General features: G+C 40.7%; 1 protein-coding gene and 1 long non-coding RNA gene across 2 annotated transcripts; one reads left to right on the plus strand and one right to left on the minus strand.

The window, feature by feature from the left end:
* The first annotated feature begins 3,055 nt into the window (after positions 1-3,055).
* LOC114469140 (uncharacterized) lies at positions 3,056-3,656 on the plus strand. Its single transcript, XR_003674730.1, has 2 exons — positions 3,056-3,308; positions 3,563-3,656. It is a non-coding gene; the product is annotated as an uncharacterized LOC114469140 (long non-coding RNA).
* Positions 3,657-12,825: 9,169 nt separating this feature from the next.
* Positions 12,826-18,184, minus strand: LOC114469136 (nuclear RNA export factor 1-like). Its single transcript, XM_028456350.1, has 10 exons — positions 16,275-18,184; positions 16,082-16,137; positions 15,862-15,969; positions 15,701-15,759; positions 15,098-15,213; positions 14,973-15,015; positions 14,802-14,871; positions 13,144-13,326; positions 13,002-13,062; positions 12,826-12,926 (listed from the first exon to the last, which is right to left on the minus strand). Exons 5-10 carry the CDS (start codon positions 15,209-15,211, stop codon positions 12,888-12,890), a joined length of 510 nt encoding a protein of 169 aa, XP_028312151.1. The 5' UTR covers positions 15,212-15,213; positions 15,701-15,759; positions 15,862-15,969; positions 16,082-16,137; positions 16,275-18,184; the 3' UTR covers positions 12,826-12,887.
* Between the last annotated feature and the right edge of the window lie 3,523 nt (positions 18,185-21,707).

A 21,707-nucleotide genomic window follows, 5' to 3' on the forward strand; every position in this document is an offset into this window, starting at 1 on the left:
CTTGCATTTTCTTCCGGAAATGCAAATATTCTAGTGTTTTATCTTTATCATGATGGAACCCTCTGTTTTAAAACAGGTCGCCGGGTGTTTACTTCGAAACCATTATTTATTGTTTGTTTTAAATCGCGTGTCAAACTCATGGCCCAGAGGCCAAATCCGGCCCTTTGGAGGATCCGATTCGGCCCGCAGGAGAAAGCAAACATGACAGAGAAAACATTAACCATTGTGTAAATTAAACTCAATATTTGCAGGGGCTTACAGTTTTCTCTGTGCTTATATCGCATGATAGCAGTCATCTGTAATGTTAAACAGTTAAAAAAAAAAGTTCTGACAAATTCCTTCAATTTTCCTCAAATTATGACATATTTCACTGGTTCCCACAGTGAGGAGTTGTGTAACGTTGTGTAACATTGTGTAATGTTGTGTAGCGTTGTGTAATGTTGTGTAACATGTGCAACATGTGATGTCGTGTCCCATACCAAACTGAGAAAACAAAAACAGCAGCAGGCTGATAAATCACAGACCACCTTTGACCTCTGAGAGCATCGGAGAAGTTTGCGGCTCACGAACAATGGCTGGCACGTGTCCGAGGCGAGAGGCTGCCAAACTGGCAACCCGGTCTGCCTCCGTGTCGGATGCAGTGCACACATCCTGCCTTTGTGGGTCTGGAATGCCAGGAATCCATTCGGCTGCCAGCATCGCTTCTGCAGACCCGTCAGTCACGTCTCAACCAAATAATTACATAAATGTTCACAATTGTCCACTGAACTGTTTATCTTACTCACAATTTCAACAAATTAGAATTTTTGTATAAATATTTGCTGGTTGGTTGTAACATACTTTGTGGTAATAAACATTTTGGTCAGAATAGACATTTTTGTTGTAATCTACGTTTCTGGTGTAAATAGGGTTGCCAACCGTTCCGTAAAAAACGGAATCGTTCCGTATTTAGAAAAAAATGGATGCGTTCCGTATTAAAGTAAGAAGGAACGCCATTTGTTCCGTATTTCTGTCAGAGCCAAAATGAGCAAACATTAATCAATGAACGAGAGAGGACGTTTTATTTTGAAACTGCACGGTATGCCAATTTCCTACTCTTGTGTTTTGTTGTCACCAATGAGATACGGGCACTTACATTCCCACTCAGCTCATTGGTCAAGATAGGCTCACTTGCTTGTAAGGAAGATGTGTCGGCGAAACAGAGAAAAACAAAGCAGCATGGACGACACCGGCTCGGAGAATATACAAGATTTGCCAACCAGTACTGCTTCTACAAGCACTGACAGTGCTACACCTCCCAGGAAGAAACAAAGACGTTTACAAAAATATCGAGTTGAATGGGAAAAGGATCACGCATGGCTGGGGAAAGTGCATGACAATGAATATAAAGCAAACTGCATAATATGTCGGCGCGTATTTTCAATTGCCCATGGTGGCATTCATGACGTGAAACAGCATGCAAGTGGTACTGGACATGTCGAAAGACAACGGGCCAACAAAACAAGGGGAAACCTTGACCGATTTGTTGTCCATCAGGCAACTCCAGAGGCAGATGTGGTAAGTACTTCTGGTTATAGAAACGTGCAATGAATAAATGTCAGACTCAGCATGTTATTGCCAGCGATATTACAATAGGCTTTAATGATAGTCTACAGTAGGCTATCATTAATATTTTATAATACTTTATAAATAAAATATGATTGATTTATTGAATATAATTGCAATTGGTGGATTAATGCATAAAATGTATTTCCAAAAATAACTACAAATACATAGATAGGCTAATTGATGAGCACAAAGACCTTATACATTTCTAATAAGTTCAAACTTTTCATAGATATTTTCATATGCATATGCATATTTTCATGTGCAGACAGATATATATTAATTGCATGTTGGTAACCCTTGATGTAACAGAGTTATTGATTATTGTAACAGAGTTATTGAATATTAGTTATTCTGTAGATATAATATGCTTCTGTTTGTTAACCTGGGTTTAGTAATACACGTCGACTATAGGCTAATAAGATAATTTATTTTTTTCCTTCTTGATAGGTGACTGCTGCAGAGGTAGCTCATGTGTACCACACAGTCAAACATGGTTTAAGTTATAACTCAGCCGACTGTGCACTCAAGTTGATCACCCGAATGCTGAGTGACTCCAACATTGCCAAGAAGATGTCCTGTGGGAGGACAAAAGCTGAGGCAATTGTGAAAGATGTCCTGTCTCCAAAGGCGATAGAAGCTGTTATCAAACAGTTAAAAAGAGATGGTAATCCACTACCATTCTCTCTTCATACAGATGCCTCAAACAAAGGCAATCGCAAGATGTTTCCCTTGGCTGTACAGTTTTTCACACCAGAGAATGGGATAGTCAACAAAGTAATAGATTTTGTAGAAAATCCAGATGAGTCTGCAGAGGGAATAGTCAGATCAATCCAAAGCTCCCTTGACAACACAGGTTTATTCCTTGATCATGTGTCTGCATTCAGTGCTGATAATGCAAATGTCAATTATGGTGTCCACAATTCTGTCTTCACAAAATTGAAAGAGATCAACTGTGAGATACTTCGTGGCAACTGTCATGCACATATCATTCATAACACAGTGAGAAAAGCTCTGGACCAGCTTTCAGTGGATATTGAAAATATTGTCCTCAAAGTTTATGGCTTCTTCTCCATCTCTGCCAAAAGGAGAGAGTCTCTGAAGGAGTTCTGTGAGTTTTGTGATACTGAATTCCACGAAATCCTGCGCCATGTAGTGACCAGATGGCTGTCACTGAACCCTGCAATCACCCGCCTGCTCCAAAATTGGATGCCACTAAAATCATATCTGATTAGCATTGGTGAGGAATGTCCAAAGCGTCTTCAAACATTGCTGAGGTTGAGAAAAGACGCTCCTGGACCAGAGGAGGAGGCAGACATTGTAGAAGTGTACCTTCTCTTTTGCAGTAATATCATGTCCTTGTTTGAGGAGGTGGTGAAGAAGCTGGAGACAAACGTAACTTCGTCTGTTGACCTTTATTGCATCATGGAATCCTTTCTGAGGAGACTAATTCAGAGAAGAGATGATGGTTTCTACGGTTATCTCACACGACAGAGGCTCCAGCATCTCTCACCATCTGAAGCTGATGTTGCCAAGCAGGAGTTTACTGCCTTCTTAAACACTGCCATTAGTTACATCCAGAAGTGGTTTGACTTTTCAGAGGAAAACTGGCTTTTTCACCTGCAGCCCCTCTCTTTAGAGTCTGGGAAGATATCTTTTGATGAGATGGAGAAGATCACTGAGCGGCTTCACATGGTTAATAGGTAAGTTAGATACAAAATGCAAATGTAAACCATGTTTTACTATTGTTGATGATTATGAAAGTCCATACAACTCATAGAAATATTCAAATAAATACATGTATATACACACACAACTTTCTACACATATAATTAATTTAGTTAAATAAACTGCAAAATACTGTATAAAGTTCTGAAATGTGTTTTATTTCTGTATTGACCACCTTATGGCCTGTGTACCATTTATGACTAACACAACCTTTCTTCTCCTCTGAAAGACTTAACATCTCCATGGACAGCCTCTATGAAGAATGCATGACCACAAATAACCTTCTTGCACACCTCACCACAGTGGCCCAAGAAAAGGAACAGTGGCAACGCAAGGGAACAGCAGAGAGGTGGATGCAAGTTCTTCAGGCAACTGATCTCCCCAACATTCAGGCTGTTGTATCCTTTGTCCTCAGCATCCCATCTTCCACTGGGTTTGTAGAAAGGATTTTCTCCTTCATGAAAAGCAAATGGACAGATGTGCGGAACAAATGTTCCATTGAACTTATTAGGAGTGAGCTTATTGTCAGCCTCAATTATGACATGTCTTGCTCAGAGTTTTACTCTGCAGCACTGAAAGACAAACAGCTCCTTGCTGCAGCAAGAAGTCAAAAGAAATACCAGTGGAAAAAGTAGGTTATGTACCACTGAGCTCTTAGGATCCCAAGGTCATTCACATTTCTGTTTCAATACAAATGAACATTCCAGGCATTTCAGGTAAAAAGGTTTTTTTTGGCACAGTGCAATGGTTCTTTGAAATTGTCTTTACCATTTTGTACATTAACAGTCCTGTATTGCACACTGTTTTAAGTTAAAGAGGACTATTTTTTCTTAAGAGAAACCTTTTTTGCATTTTGCACATTCAGTCTTCATATCCCACTGTTTTTAGAACACGAGGACAATTCATTATTTAAAGGAAAAACTTTTTGTTTCTGTTTTTTTTGTTTTGTTGCTAGTTTGCACATTTTACAAGCTTTTAGAACTATTCAGAATAATTTCTGTTACAGAAATTATATTTTTTCCAGTGCAATAAATAGATAAATGTTGTAACAACAATTTATTTCTGTGTATTCCATGGAAGGAGGGGGGGGGGGGTTACATGGTGGATTTGGGTGGGAGTTGTGCCGGGGGGGGGGGTCCTTGCTGTTGGGCAGGGGTGTTCCTTATTTTTTTTGTAGGGAGTTGGCAACCCTAGGTGTAAATGACTTTTTCTTAGAGAGTAGCTAAACCCCTGATTTCTGCTGACCTGCCACTAGTGGGGAAATTCCAAAAATGGCTTGATTATGGGCGGGGCTCCTGAGTCCTGCAGTGACAGGGCGCTGTGTTCAACCACTACAATCACACACACACACACACACAATCCACACGTGAAGCTGCACCCACAAACCCACTATCACTAAACAGTCTCTGGAATCCCGCTTATCTTACACACACACACACACACACAGAAAGATGCACACATGACAATAACTACACGCACGTTCGCACACACAGAGAGACAGATGGGAATACACACGTGTCTGTACATACACACATAGCTTGATGAACCCTCTGATTAGCGTAGAAGCTAGATTCACAGACATCTCCACAGTTGAGCACGAAGCATGCTACTCAGCTGCTCCGTGAGCATTGTCGAGCTGTGATTGGAGGAAACCCTCCTCCCTCCTCTCAGCTTTTATAGGAGGGGCGGAGCCAACAGTGAAGGTTGGTATCGCGCTATGGTCACAATAATCTGTCTCAGCCAATAGCAAAAGTCAGTTGTAATAGCCTGCGTTCAACCCTGAGAGGGCAGTCACTCTGACATTTTACAACTAAATACACAAACTTTAAATACTTAAAGCTGATATCCGAAGTTTCTGAGAGGACGTCTTGATGTCCTGCTCTCAACAGCTCCACCTCCTCTCATTGCCTCTGCCAATCTACCAGAAGCCACACCTCTACTTTTCTGTATGTGCATCACGGAACATCATACATAAACATAGATTTCTCAGAAACTCCGGAGATCAGCTTTAAACTCAAATGTTAAAGGTTGGACTAGAATCAATCAGAATCAATCAACTACTTCATAGCCAGATAAATAGGTATTCAGTAGAAAAAAGTGGGTTTGGGGTTTAGTTACTCTTTAACAAATCTTTTTTGGCATAATTGACATTTCTGGTGTAAAGGAAGTTTTTAGCATAATAAACATTTTGTCATAACTGATGTAATGGACCTTTTTGTTGTAACTAATGTTTTGTTGTCACTACCGTAGAGAAAGTATTTGGCGTAACAAATATTTTCTGACGTCATTGGGGAAACTATCATTTTTGCCGTAACTGACATTTCTAGCGTAAAGTTTTTGGCGTAATGGATGTTTTTGTTCTTCTACTGAAGCTTTTGGCTTCACTGACATTTATGGTGTAAGCAAAGTGTTCGGTGAAACAAAGATCTTTATCTTAAGAGACGCAACGAACGTTTCTTGAATAACAAATATTTTTGTCTTATTTAATATTTTTGTCATCAGCTGTTTTTGGCAAAACAAATATTCTTATCTTAATTGACATGTTTGCCGTAACTTTTATTCTTGTTTTAAATTCCGTTTTCGGCCTAATGGACATTTTTGTTCTTCTGTCAAAGTTTTTTCCGTAACTTGACATTTATGGCGTAAAGAACGTATCATTAGCTATTTTTGGTGTAACACATTTCTGTGTATTTTTGTCATAAACTGTTATTTTTGGCTGACCGACAAAAGGAAGGTTTTTTCGAGCATAACAATTTTTTTTGTCATAACTGTCATTTTTGTCCGTGTTGAGTGACTGTCATTTCCGTCATATGAGGAAGTTTTGGCATAACACATATTTTGTTGTAACGAATGTTGTTGTTTTAATTGACATGTTCAGAAGAATTGGTGCTCATGGACTTCAATGTCATAAAAATATATAATTACAGCACTGAATAAGCTCCTCTGTTGTCTTCATACTTCAGTGAATCTGATTCTTCTCGCCACATGTCACTGATTTGTCTGTACACACACAGACACACACGCCCACATCAGAGCAGAGACGTCTCACCTGCTCTCAGGAGGCAAACCGACACTTTAAACTGAACGTGGTTTGATGGGGTTTCAGCTCACACTCTGAAACTCTCTAAACTCTTAGAGCTCTGGGTATTTTTAGCAGTACTTGACTTTTCTCTTCATAGTTTGCACAAAAACATTTTTCTCCTCGCTGGCTTGGTGTCATTTGTTGAGCACAACTTTATGTTTAAGACTGTATTGTTTACATGAAGTCTTTAACAAAGCTCTTCATAATAATCTAAGGCCCAGAACGAGACACATGTATATCTTCCTCTCGTCTTTCTCCTCCGGTCTCCTTTTTGTCTCGTTCTGGGATTCTGTCAGTGAATCGATAGTGATTGTGACCTACTGTGTTTATGCTGAGTTTAGCACTGCAGCCTCTCTCTGAGGATAATGAAGACAGGAGATCCATGAATCCTAGAAAGATTGTAGTCTGTTGTTGTGGGAACATGAAATGATCAATAATTAATTTAAGATTTGTAAATGAGAATCATGGGTTTTATTTTGAAGGGCTCGAATCAAAACGTTTCCTAGACTTCAGATATGTGGCTGTAGAGCTTGTTTATAAAACGTCTTGAGTCCGACTTTGATAAACAGGAAGTGTGTGTGTGTCAGACTGGACCCAGAGCACAGGCCCCATCAACACCAGTTAGTGTTTGTTCGACTTAGATTTGCTTGTTTGTTGTTGAAATGGACGTCTCTGTGTTTGTAACACAATCATAAAAACACAAACTGATTGGTTTTCAATGATTCTCTTTTTTTATTGTATTAATATTGGAGGTAATTATTATTCTAAATATTATTGAATTGGTTAACCAGTTCCACTTATAATAATTATTTCCTGTCAGTTACTGACTTATAGAAAATAGATATGTTCCTGTCTTTTGCACAAAGACATTTTTTTAATAATCGCTGATTTTTGGTATTTTCGTTGTTGTGTAATGTCTTTCCAAAAGTCCTTTTCTGTGTCTATTTTTTTTCTTTTTCCCCGATCGACAAAATACGTTTTTCCTCAATTCTGACTTTTGAAAGAAACCTGAAAATTGTGTTTGCTATTATTTTATTGCCGTCTTTTTGGGTGAGCTTCGCACATTGTTAAAATTTAAAATAAACGTAGCATAGACACAGAAGTTCAAAGTTTTCGGTGATGGGATCATTTCTTAAAAATGCACATGTTGAGGAGGAGGACATCAGCCTTTCCCTGCAGTGAATCTGAGGTTACCTGAAGCTCACACAGTGCATATTCACAGCAGCAGAGTAAACAAACGGTCATTTCAAAGGGACTTTAGTGTGGTGCCCACAGAGCCCGTGCTGTTGGAGGGCGGGAAGAAGTGGCACCATCACAAAGCGCTGCCTGTGATTCAGAAGGGAAAATGTTATCGCAGCAAAGCCGTAAACAGAAAAGCTTCCACGAAGCTCCCTGTGCCCGGCGCCGCCTGGAAAAGCAATCTGCACTAACTGGAAGTGAGTCACTCAGAAGGACGAGCGATCGCTGAAGGTATTGTAGGAGTGACGCTCCACCTCAGCACTGGGCCAAGTTTGTCCGGCAGCGTGAGCTAATTCTCCCTGACAGATGTTGCCTGTTGTCAAGGACTAAAACGAGGTGTTTGCACCGATACTCGCTCACACTGAGCCCTTTGAGACACTGCGCACCACATGTGAAGGTCAGACACATCAAAGGTTTTCTGAAGATGTCCATGCAGTCACTTTTAGTCCAAACCAAGCCTGCAATAGTGCTCAAATATTATTAAAAGGTCTGTTACACAACATCCCAGAGTAGGAGGGGGCGTCAGTATCCAATCCTTACTCCAGAGCCATCCTTACTGTCCTACCTGTCCATTGAACGAGTTTTCCACATGATGCTACAAAGCTCTTGAAGACACACCAAACAAATTTTAGGTGCATTTGACCTATCCCCAGGGATAGCTTTGTCTGCTTAAAAGTTCTACACGAGCATGTAGAACTGGTGACTGAGTAAAAGTTCTACGCACACATGTAAAACTGTTACGCGTCTGTGTAAAAGATCTACACAAGTACGTAAAACTGCTACATATCTCGGTGAAAGTTCTACATTACTGCATACACTGCTACGTGTCTGCCTAAAGTTCTATGCAAGCACGTAAACCTGCTTCATGTCTGTATTAAGGAGTGGTGGCCTAGTGGTTAAGGACGCTGGGCTTGTAATCACCAGAGGGTTGCCAGTTTGAATCTCACTCGGGCCATCGCTGCGGGATGTTGAGCAAGTCCCTTAACCCCAATCCAACTGTTCCCCAGGGAAAGGTCAAATGCACAGGACAAATTTCATACATCTAAAAATATATAACCATAATAAAGGGAAAAGCCAGGGTTTATTGTAAAAGTTCTACATTAGTGTGTAAAACTGTTAGGTGTCTGTGTAAAAGTTCTACGCACGCGTGTAAAATTATTGTGTATGCGTAAATGTGTGTGTAAAACTGTTGTGTCTGCGTAAAAGTAAAGCTGCTACGAGAGAGCATAAAACTATTCTACATAACTGCATAAAACTGCCAGCTCTGCATAAAAGTTGTACGCAAGCACATAGCACTGTTACGTGTCAATCTAAAAGTTCTACGTACGTGTTTAAAACTATCAAGTGTTTGCGTAAAACATTAACGTGTGTGCATAACACTGACGTCTATGCAAAAGTTCAAAATGAGCACATAAAACTATTACATGTCAGCGTGAACATTTATGTGAGCGTATAAAACGGTAACGTATCCGTGTAAAAGTTCTACACATGTGCGTAAAACTACTACATATCTGCGTGAAGGTTATACGTGACTGCGTAAACCTGCTTTGTCTGCATAAAACGCGCACGTAAAAGTTTTACGCACGCGCATAAAACAAATGATACTTATGCATATAAGTTTACGTGTGTGTAAACGTCTGTGTAAAACTGCTACACAATCCCGAATGATCGCCAGAGGCGGTGCTTAAAGCACCGAATGTTCCCTTCGCGCATGCACAGGTTGAGTATGCATACCAACAATGTCACCTGTGACCCCTGGATGTCCCAAGAAAGGTAATAAGTTCTGGTGTCACCCGAGGTTGGTTTCCTACAAAATCTTCCTGTGGGAACACAAGGATTCTGAGTGACATGACGCTCTGGCGATTCATAGAACCCCGAACTAAGGCTTTTGCCGAGTCGCTGATGACAGTAGCTTTGACCCGACTGGAGACAGTGGCCGACGTCAGAAATGAAGCTTGTACCTATGAGTCAAGGTGGAAACCCCCCATGGGTCCGAAGCATGAGCAGCCCAGTGACTGAGCTGCTGGGGGGAAAAAACGACCAGAGGCCTCGTTCTCTGGACCCTCCGGCCCCTCAGGGCTCTGGAGGGATGGCGGAGGGGACCCTCAACTCGGGTTTGCCTGGGTGGCAAAGGAGCAAGGGTGCAAAAGTCCACGGTTGGTCTCTGTAAAAGTTACTGGGGACCATAATTACCCCTGGGGTGAACCTGTGGAGGGCAGACATGAGGGACATCAGAGGGGCCCCTAGGTCTACCTGGAGGAGGGATACTCCTATTCAGGCTTAATGGCTGCTGTCTCGTTGCACACGCTCTGACGGTCCTCTCTGATGCATCAACCGCAGCAGAGCTCCACTGGAAAACCCCGAAAAGTTTGTACGTGTCTGCGTAAAAATTTACATGAGTGCTTAAAATGGTTACTTGTCTGTGTAAGAGTTCTAAATGAGCATGTAAAACTGTTACGGGTCTGCGTACAACTGCTACACGAGCGCGTAAAACTGCTACATGTCTGTAAAAGTTTAAATGTGCACGTAAAAGTATTATGTGTTTATGTAAAAGTTTACATGGGTGCGTATAACTTCAACGTGTCCACGTACAAGTACTTCATTTGCACGTAAACTACTACATGCAGGCGCAAAAGTTTTATACGTCATAAATAATGTACAAAGCTATTAAGAACTTGGCGTAATTTGAGCAAACTGTGATTCTGAATCAACTTAATCTACAATTGTTTACCAAATTTAACGTGATAAATAACTAGTAAGTAAATTAAGCACAAGTTTTGTAGGTTTAGTTTGTCAGTAATTACAGCAAATTATGGAAAACTGATCAAAAGGAAATGGATTTACATACAACAGAATTTAGGAAAATATGGTGACACCAACACTCTCTCCTTTCTCTAACTCACAACAATGTGAGTTAGAGAGTGTGTGTGTCATTGAAGTTAATAATAGTTATAGTTATAATCATAAATAATAACAATATTATATTATTAAATATATTATCATTATTATATTTATAAAAATGAATAAAATTTATTTTTTTTATCTTTTTGGTTTTTGTAATCGTCTGTCAAACCAGATATTTATTGTTTTATGTAATTTTGAAAAGAGTGCTCCATTAATAAAGATATTATGATCTTCATCATAATTATTACTATTATTGGTTTACTAATATAAATTTACTGGCGTTAATCCAATCTTTTTTATTCATTCTTTTGAGCCAGACTATATTATTTAGATTGTTCATAATTATTTTCTATAATAAGAAAAAAAGAGGCTTATTTTTATTTATGCAGTACTATAAAAGTATAAATAATGAGGTGTTTTCTTCACATTTCAGACCTAAATAGTTTTTGTTTATCTTTTTTTTAAATGTATTTCTCTTAGACTTTTGTTTATTTATTACTAAATAGTTTTTTGTTTTTTTTTTAATTTCCTCCCATTTATTTATTTACATCCATCATCATCATCATGTTTGACATTGTTGAAAGTCCCGCATTCTGCTGTTTCCCTCTCTGACGTACAGACAGACCTTGATGGTGGAGACGATCACTGATAGCACCGTCTGTCCGCTGTATGACTCCCTCACGTCAAACTCTGCTCGCAGCGAGTGGAAGACGCCGTTCATCACACGTTTTACCAAGAAAGAAATCTATCAGTATTACAGCTAGATCTCTGTTGATTTTACAGGGGCCGAGTCTGGAATTGTTCCAGGCTAATTTTTTATTTTTATTTTTGTGTGCGTGTATTTTTGGAGTCAGTTAGTGTATTTTTGTTAATGATTTGTGTGATTTTTGGAGTAGCTTTTTGCAAGTTTGTGTGTCTTTTGGAGTCATTTCGTGTGAATTTGTGTGTTGTGCTATTTTGAAGTAATTCTGTGAATGCTAGTTGTTCTTTTGCGTATTTTTGTTGCTGTTTTGTGTGTTTTTGAAATCTTATTCGTTTAGTTTTTTTTTGGTTTTGTGTGTTTTTGGAGACATTTTGTGTATTTGTGCTGTATTGTACTTTTGTTTTTAGTTGGTTTTCAAAATCATTTCCTTTGTTTTTGAAGCTATTTTTTTTTGTGCGTTTTTTTTTAGTTATTTAGTGTATTGGTTTTATGGGCTGCACAAACGTAGACTGGTTGACCTCTGCTGCGGTGTCTCCTGAGGACTCCTGGGTCCTCTCCAGTTCATCCTGTACTTGTGCTGCGTGCTGCTGCAGGGCCGAGTACTACAAAAACAGCAACAAGCTAACAGTGAGGCTTCATAGAGCTCGCAGCTCCTCTTTCTGCTGCTCGTTTTCCTGTAAACTCTGCTCCTCCAAGTCTCTGCTCTGCTTCAGAGCCGTGCACTGTTTTAACAGCAGGTCAAAAAAGGCATCAGACACATGTAAACAATCAGCTGAATGTTCATTTAAAGGGGCAGTATTATATATTAAAAAAAAAAAAACTTTATAATGGTTTTGCTACAGTGATATACATTCATTTAGCCTCATTCACAGGGTCAACATTGGAAAAGTTAGGTTTCCTTCCTCACTTGTTATTCCACATTTTGTAAAAATTCAGCTCCAAATGGGCGAGTTGGATTTTTGCCCCAATATTACATCATTAGTTGGAAACTCCTCCTACTGACAACCCTGGCTCCTCCTACCCTATAAGAATGTGAGCCGTGTATTACAAGAGTTGATCAGTTCTCTGTTGATCAGAGGAGCAGTCTTGATCGTCCCTCCCGCACTGTCTCACTGAACCCTGCACTTTTTGTTCATCCTCCACAGAAACAATTGAACATTTATTTTTTAGTTATGTAAAGACAAATGTTTTTGAACTGACATTCACAGCTGGCAGTCTCTAAAAATCAATGTACCACCCTTTTCTTCAAATGACATCATTTATTTCATGGACAATTATGACTCACATATCTCTGATGTTGTTATTTTAATAAATATTTTATTCATACTTGTAAATGGAAAGACTACTCCTTTGTGTAATGTGTTTATTATTTGGTTCACTACCTACTTCAAGTCTCTTAAATTAATCAAACGTACCAAAAAAGCAGCTAAAGTTTGAGTCAAAACTGTGATTTTATTACCAATAAAGCAAGCTGTGGTTTCTGTAGGGGATCAATGAACTAATGTAACTAAAAGACTCACTATCCAACAGTATTCAGGTCAAATATCTGATGAAACGGTTCATATGAGTTCACTTTGACTTTAATAAATACAAATATACAAAGACTGTTTTTCTTTCTTCAACATTTCACTTGAGGAACGCCACGTCTGGGATCTTTCCCGCCGTCTGAAACAGAAACAGTTGCTACTTTAGACATCAGCACATTTAAACCATGACGTGGATTGTTTAGAGTCGTGTCACCTTTAACTGAGTGAAGATATGTACTGCTTTGTTGAAGTCCCACTCGTTGTCCTGCAGACACCTGCAACACACAGACAGTGTTTACCAGTGAGCTGTGACATTCATCCCAGTCTGGTAGACGGCATTAGGAGAGGACACCTACTTCAGGGACCATTCCAGGTTCATGCCTGACTTCAGGGAGAAGGTGCTGAGCATCTCCTGCTGTGGGGCAGTGAGGGTGGGCACTGGGCTGGAGGAAGGGGTCGAGGCAGGCGCCACAAAAGCTCTGCTGATCTGCTCCGTTGTAGCCATTCTGATGAAGAGCTGGTCATTGATGATGCACAAACTGTTCAAGTATGAACGAGGACCACAGGGTTCAAAGGTTAGAGACTTTCTATGGTGTTAATATTACAGTGTTATAGGGCCACACCAAGGCTGCGTCCCAATAGTCCCTCCTATCTCCTTTCCTATCCACTGTCCTTTAACAACCCGGAAATGTTTAAGTGGTGGCTGTGATAAAAGGCGTGGCTGTAGGATTATTACATCACCTAGTGGAAGTGCGTCTGATTGTTAAAACAAACGTGATCACCTTTTCCTAACTCCTCTCCTAACACCTTTCCTTAACTCCATGACGTCTTCCACAGGGTTAAGGAAAAGTGGATAGGAAAGGAGATAGGAGGGACTATTCAGACACAGCCTAAGCCTTAGTTCATCTTTCGTTTGACTTCACTGATAGTAGTGAGCAGGGTTGGGGTCAATTACATTTTTCAATTACAATTACATCTTGAATTACTCATGTTCAAATACAATTCAATTACGATGACAGTTACCAGCATTTTGTCCAATCACAATTATTTTTTATCCTCTGAAAGTCAGTTACAATTAAGTTCTCAATTAATAGTTCGATTACAATTAATCACAATTACTGAGCCTGAAATAAATAACCTAATAAAAGTTTACACTAATACACTAAATATATCATTTATTTCCTATCTATTAGAAATAGGCTTCCTAATAAATGAAAATATAGGTTTTAATATTTTAAAAATGCTAAAATGTGAGTTTGATATGAAACATATTGTTAACTACATATGTGTAGAACTGTACATATAGAACTGTAACATGGTTTATCGCTTTAGTGTTAAACTATAATTGACAATTTTGATAGAATTTTCATGGCAATTACGATTAAATAGTAAATTATCTGAACTCAAATACAATCTAATCATGATATTGACAGCAACAGTTCTTTTAAAATCACAATTACAATTATAATTATGCCATAATTGTAATAAATTATCAAAGAAGCAATTACAATTATAATTGACCCCAACCCTGATTATATTGTGCTACAATACAAACAGATGTTGGTTTGATATATTTGTTAAAGTTGTTTGTTATTATTATCATTATTAATATTGATAAGAGAAATAAATATGGTAAATTGGAATATTTTGAGATTATATTATTTAATATTCATTACTGCACAAAAGTACTGAAAAGTGGTATCGTTGAGTACCGATACTGATTTACGAGTGCCGAGTATCGGTTTAAATATGAAAGGTGCCCATCCCTAGTGATCTCTACAATAACAATGGTTGTTGTGTAAAAGCATTATGGTTTATCATTTTCTTTTATGGACAAATAAACATACATTAGGTAAATATAGGAATACACAGAAAACACACGTGGTGAAACAGTATTTACTGACATGAAATTGAACATGCAACCGTTTGTTCATTCCAGTCATACTAGTGGAGGCAAGCATTATCTGAAGCTACAGCTGCCAATCAGCACTTTGGTTTTAAGTGTGTAACTTACCCAGAATTCACTGCTGGAACTGTGATGAAAACTCTAGAGAAGGCCCTTGTAGATTCTTTAGATTTATCATCTACAACAAGTGAAAAACCCCAAAAAACCCAGGAAAGCGTTAGTGAGCAACAGATGAGTTGCAGTTGATCTTCTTAAAACTAAGACGACTAAGATAATGACCTTCTTTGAAGACTCCGCCCACTGTGAATGACAGCAGCGTATTCTGTGAAAACAAAGCAGTTTGGCTGAGTGTGAACAACACAAATGATGTAACTCAGTGTGTGGCAGATCAGACGTGAACTCACTGTGTAGGCGTTTACGTCCACGGTGAAAGAGGTGATGTCATGCTGAGTTTTTGGCAGCTCGTTGAGGAGCGCCACCACATTCAGCCGTTTGTGCTTTAGCAGATGGAAACGCATCGCTAGGGCAGGTGAAAACAAGACAAACATCAGGTGGGCTACATCATTACTAGGGTTGGGTGTCGGTTACTACTCGCTACTTTTTCAACGCTGGTGCAAAATTATTACTTTAAACTAACTTCAAAAATCTCAAAATGCCCTTTTATTTCCAGAGCCAAATTTAACACACTTAACTAAACAAATAAACTATTATTAGATCAAATTCACATCAGGGTTTCCCACACATTCATTTATTTATGGAGGATAATGTCATGCACCTTCTTTCAGGCCATGTTTTGTGCATGTGCTACGGTTAGAAATGAGGACATTGATCAATGATCTGAGCAGCGGCACCGACGTCATGTGTAACAAGTAATGTGACACCAAAATCTTTGTTCTTATTGGACCTGGTTACTAGCGTTTCCATAGGAACTGGTCCCATACTTGTTCCAGGTTTCGGTACCCAACCCTAATCATTACAAGTCATACGTTCACTTCGGGAGAACTTACTGGAGTCTTTGGTCCTCTTCAGGTTTCTACTGTCTTTGAAATATTCTCTCAGACCGCTCCTGAAAAACAACGCCAGAACAAAAAAATCAGCACCACTCAAACAAAACGTAGCCATTTAATCAAAGTTATACACCTGTGTGTGTGTGTGTGTGTGTCCTTACCTTGATGGATTCTGGACGTTGTACGGTGTCGTTAGTGAAAATAATGCCTCATCATGGTAGGCACCCAGCAGTGACCGTCTGTCTCCAGAGTCGTACACACTGTAGTACCTGTGCAACAAACAAAACACACTCTGCATATCAACACCAATCACTGATGTCATTTCCTACTTATTGTTATAAACGCTGTGAATCGACATAGAGAAAAGTGCTAGAAACTCACTGTTGCAAAAAGCGCTGAATGTAGACTTTAGCGTCATCAGAGCCAAAGCAGCTTCCCTGTGTGATCACATGGTCAACATTTAGCAGGAGAAATGAGACGTTCATTACAGAAAAGGCTTGAATCTAAAATATAGTGGCTTCTATATTCTTGTACTTTTGAACACAACAGACAATTCAGCATCACACTGACTAACCTTGCAAGGTGGGAGAGTGGTGGGTGCTTCCACATCAAAGCCAATGTGTGGGGGGAGGTCATTTCCATCCTGATGAGGGACAATACACAGTTTAGTACAAGTTGGAAAACATCAGTTCATTTGGTGATTATCTGGTGTTATTTGAAACATGACTGACACTGGCCATAACATTATCCTTAAAAACCACTGGACCAAAATACAAATTAAACTCAAGATACCAGAACAAAGCCAATCTGTGACCTCTGAACTAATCTGGTTGGTCCAAGTGGATAAAAAAAAAAAACTCAAACTAAACGAACCAGTCAATAAATATATAGTGACTGGTACATCATACTCAGGTCTGAAGCTATGGAACTCATTATCCACAGAATTTAAAACCATATCTGAGTTTAAAATGTTCACTTCTAGGGTTTAGTGTTGGCTGAAAATAAACTAAAGTAAATAACACTGAGTCTGTGTGAATGTATGTGTGATCGTGTGTGTGTGTGTGTGATTGAAAAAGTTTTATACAAATGTTGTATAAATGTATTTTATTATTGTAAATTGTGTAAAAAGGCCCAACCAGGGACATGAGCTGTGAATAAGCATTAGCTAGAAGTTCTTTATGCGTCGCATCAGCTGTAAACCTTAATTGTAACTATGTTGATTGCATCGTCTCTGAAAAATAAATAAATAAATATTTGGGGGAAACCAAACTACTTAATTATTTGAAGATTTTACATCTTGTAAACAACTACAATATACTGTACTTATAGTTGCTAGATATGATCTTTTTATTTTTTTAATCAGATAAAGACATACTGTAGACCTTAGATTAATAGATGGAAGATCACTCTAAATGTAAAAGGTTGAAATTGTTGCTTGAAAGTTTATTTCATTCTTATCAGGATTTCTCGCGTTCTTCCCATAGGCAAAGAAGACATCACATCACTAAGTGAGGCATTCAATTTCAGCCGGATATATAGAACTTTCCGTGTAAGCCCCGAAATACACTCCCACCACTGCTTTGCCGCAACGTTCAGTCCGTGAAAACACCAGAATTGTGTTGAGAAGTCTATTTGACAGAGTTTTTAGGGACAAATGAGAAATCACAATAAGAATTAAGAACACCTCTATCCTTCCGTCTATGGGACTTCACATCCCACAATGCAATGCACAAAACTTGGAACAAACTTTCAAGCATCTGTTTCAGTATGACCAGCGCCACGAAGGATTTCAGCTTCCTCATTGTTGAGTATACGCTAACATACATGACCATGTCCCACGTTCCCCTGAATGCCCACCCCGGAGTGTACTTACCAGCAGGTATGCTCACCCTCTGCCCCATTTTGGTGATACACAAATTTGACGTGGCAAAGCAACACATACACAAACACGGTCTACCAGTTTGAGCTGAAAACTGCAAAACAAATGGTTTTTTCTAAAGAGAGAAGTGATGCGCTGCTGGGAGAGGTGGTTACCACCAGTCTGGTGTTAACTCCCCCCACTCTGGTGAAGATGCAGGGCAACCAACGAGTCACTGTCACTCAAGAACAAAACAGAGTCTGGGTGAAAAAAATATCAAGTACATTTTACAGACACAGTGTAAAAAAAACATTGGTCAGGATGTGTTGAGTGAGTGAGTCTAATTATCAGCAGAGAAACCAAACCTGAAGACACAGTGAAACCAGAAGGACAGAAGGTGTCTCCATGTGCTAAACCCAGCAGTCCCACCACACATCCCAGTTACTGTTTCTGTTCAATGAAGGGCTGAACCATTAATGGCATTTGTGAAATATCATAAAAAAGCTGCATTTTTTTCCTTGTCCTGTCCTGTTAAGTTCAGAGAGTGTTTAAGAAGTGCAGTCCACATGAAAAGTGAAGTTAGTTAGATATGTTGAAGAAGTAAAGCCACAGATTTGTTTGCTTTATTGTTGTAAACTGTGCTTTAATATGTATATTTAATATCTATTTAAAGTTTAAATAAATCTGAAATTGTTTATCATAAAACAGATTGATTTAATGCTTGTGTTCATTGAAAAATACATGACAAGAGGCCCTTGAAAAAATAATTGCATAATAAATCGCAATTGCAATATTGAGGGAAAAAAAAGAAACGCTATTCGATTATTTTCCAAAATCGTTCAACCCTAGTTCAAAGCCACAGTAACTAGGTCAATACATTTAAAAAATATATTTTTTAAAGTGATTATCTTTTCATAAACTAGATTAATGGTAGAGTTTTGAGAGTAAATGTAGCTTAAGAGTGATTGCCGTCTTCACTGCTCTACCTTGGATTGAGCTTTGTGTACTGATCACATCACCGGCTTTTCTCAACTATTTTTCAGGCAAAGGTCGAGCTTCAACCTTCCATCCACACACATTTACATCTGCAGTTTAAGATATGAGCCAAACTCTCCACTTCAATGAAAACAAGAGGCTTGTTTTAGGCCTACACGAGACTGTGTGTGGAGGAGGACGGTTTTTACGTCTTTGGCTTGCCACTGATTATGAGCCCCGCCCCCTCCACCTCAACCCAACAGCATCACCCGTAGAGTCCTGTTATCTCCATCGTTCATGGCTGCGCTCAGCGAGCACAATCCCACAGGACTTGAGGCTGAGTAATCGTGACTGTGCCTGCCTTAGGTTGTCCCGGGGTTGGTAGTGGGACCTTACCCGTCATGGGCTATCCAGCCTTCCATACCCGCCTGTACAGGGAGCTGAATGGGCCATCTTGCTTTGAGGGGAGGGGCTGTATCGTCTGTGGGTTTCCTTGATTTCAGTGAGGCTTATCATAAATAGAACAGATGCATTCATTGCTCTATCCCACATACATGATATGTATGGTTTTGCAGTACTGCCCAAAGGATCCTATGAGCTTTTCCTTTTAAAAAATGTTTAATGATCTGTAAAAATTGGTTATATATTTAAAATAAATTGACACATATATATATATATATATATATATATATAACACCTTAGCAGTTTGCTTGTGTTTTGTAGCAGTTGATAAGATAACTAACCAGGATGTGAGTACAGGAGAGCTGGGTAGAGCTTCATGGGAACCAAAGCGTAAAAAGAAAGATATCCCACAGAGAGACTGAGTGACAAAAAAATAAAATGTGGTTTCAAGTGCCAGATGACATTTAGTTTTAAGCAAGAAAAAGAAATGTTAATCACAGGAAAGGAAGCAATTTATAAGTCACCAGAATGATTTTTTATACTAAACTATAGTGTGTCGGAAAGTATATGTAGAGTAAATTCCACGTGTACAGAACGATATAAATGACTATGTCTTTGTTTTTTTCCCCACTATTTGGACCCTGGTGTGAGATGTGCAATAGTTTTGCTGGTTATTGTAGTATTCTGTACGTATAGGCTTTGCACCGATCTGATCAGGTTTATAGGATCGGCCGATATTTAGCATTTTATGCAATTAATGTTATTGGCTGTAATGTCTTAATTTGCCGTAATTAAACTTTCTGTAGATGCTCCCATTGCATTGTTTTATTGTCTCATTTACACCAAAGAGTTGTTTGCTTTATGTAACACTGCTTTATAGTATCCATCCATCCATCCATCCATCTTCTCCCGCTTAGCTGTTTCCGGGTCACGGGGGCAGCATCCTCAGTAGAGACGTTCCCAGGCCAGCCGAGAGACACAGTCTCTCCAGCGTGTCCTGGGTCTTCCCCGGGGCCTCCTTCCGGAGGGACGTGCCCTGAACGCCTCACTAGGGAGGCGTTCAGGGGGCATCCTAATTATGTGCCCGAGCCACCTCATCTGGCTCTTCTCGATGCGGAGGTGCAGCGACTCTACTTTGAGCCCCTCCCGAATGACTGAGCTTCTCACCCTATCTCTAAGGGAGAGCCCAGCCACCCTACGGAGGAAACTCATTTCGGCCGCTTGTACCCGTGATCTTGTTCTTTCGGTCATGACCCAAAGATCATGACCATAGGTGAGGGTTGGAACGTAGACCGACCTGTAAATCGAGAGCTTCGCTTTTTGGCTCAGCTCCCTTTTTACAATGACGGACTGGTGCAGACTCCGCATCACTGCAGACGCCGCACCAATCCGCCTGTCGATCTCTCGCTCCATCCTTCCCTCACTCGTGAACAAGACCCCGAGGTACTTGAACTCCTCCACCTGGGGCAGAACCTCATCTCCAACCCGGAGAAGGCACTCCACCTTTTTGCGGTTGAGAGCCATGGACTCGGATTTGGAGGTGCTGATTCTCATTCCGGCCACTTCACACTCGGCTGCGAACCGATCCAGTGAGAGTTGTAGGTCACGGTATGTTGGAGCCAACAGGACCACATCATCTGCAAAAAGCAGTGATGCAATACTGAGGCCCCCGAACCGGACCCCCTCAACACCCTGACTGCGCCTAGAAATTCTGTCCATAAAAGTTATGAACAGAATCGGTGACAAAGGGCAGCCCTGGCGGAGTCCAACCCTCACCGGAAACGATTTCGACTTACTGCCGGCAATGCGGACCAGACTCTGACTCCGGTCATACAGGGAACGAACAGCTCCTATCAGGAGGTTCGATACCCCATACTCCCGGAGGACCCCCCACAGGAATCCCCGAGGGACACGGTCAAATGCCTTTTCCAGGTCCACAAAACACATGTGGACTGGTTGGGCAAATTCCCATGACCCCTCAAGGACCCTGCTGAGGGTGTAGAGCTGGTCCACAGTTCCACGGCCAGGACGAAAACCACATTGCTCCTCCTGAATCCGAGGTTCAACTATCCGGCGGACCCTCCTCTCCAGTACCCCTGAATAGACCTTACCGGGGAGGCTGAGGAGTGTGATCCCTCTATAATTGGAACACACCCTCCGGTCCCCCTTCTTAAAAAGGGGGACCACCACCCCGGTCTGCCAATCCAGAGGGACTGCCCCCGATGTCCACGCGATGTTGCAGAGTCGTGTCAGCCATGACAGCCCCACAACATCCAGGGCCTTGAGGAACTCCGGGCGGATCTCATCCACCCCCGGAGCCCTGCCACCGAGGAGCTTTTTAACCACCTCGGCAACCTCAGCCCCAGAGATAGGAGAGCCCACTCTCGGGTCCCTGGGCCCTGCTTCCTGATTGGAAGGCGTGTCGGTGGGATTGAGGAGGTCTTCGAAGTATTCCCCCCACCGATCCACAACGTCTCGAGTCGAGGTCAGCAGCGCACCATCCGCACCATATATAGTGTTGACGGTGCACTGCTTCCCCCTCCTGAGACGCCGGATAGTGGTCCAGAATCTCTTCGAAGCCGACCGGAAGTCGTTCTCCATGGCCTCACCAAACTCCTCCCTTGTCCGGGCTTTTGCCTCGGCGACCGCCGTGGCTGCACTCCGCTTGGCCCGTCGGTACCTGTCTGCTGTCTCCGGAGTCCCACAGGTCAAAAAGGCCCGGTAGGACTCCTTCTTCAGCTTGACGGCATCCCTCACCCCCGGTGTCCACCA

This window comes from Gouania willdenowi, chromosome 9 (genome assembly GCF_900634775.1).
Source record: "Gouania willdenowi chromosome 9, fGouWil2.1, whole genome shotgun sequence".
NCBI classification, from domain to species: domain Eukaryota; kingdom Metazoa; phylum Chordata; class Actinopteri; order Blenniiformes; family Gobiesocidae; genus Gouania; species Gouania willdenowi.

Coding starts and splice junctions, on each gene's coding strand:
- LOC114469136 (XM_028456350.1), bottom strand. CDS start 15,211: ATGCGTTTCCATCTGCTAAAGCACAAACGGCTGAATGTGGTGGCGCTC. Junction 15,016..15,097: donor TGGACGTAAACGCCTACACA/GTGAGTTCACGT, acceptor TTGTTTTCACAG/AATACGCTGCTGTCATTCAC. Junction 13,063..13,143: donor AACCTGGAATGGTCCCTGAA/GTAGGTGTCCTC, acceptor TGTGTGTTGCAG/GTGTCTGCAGGACAACGAGT.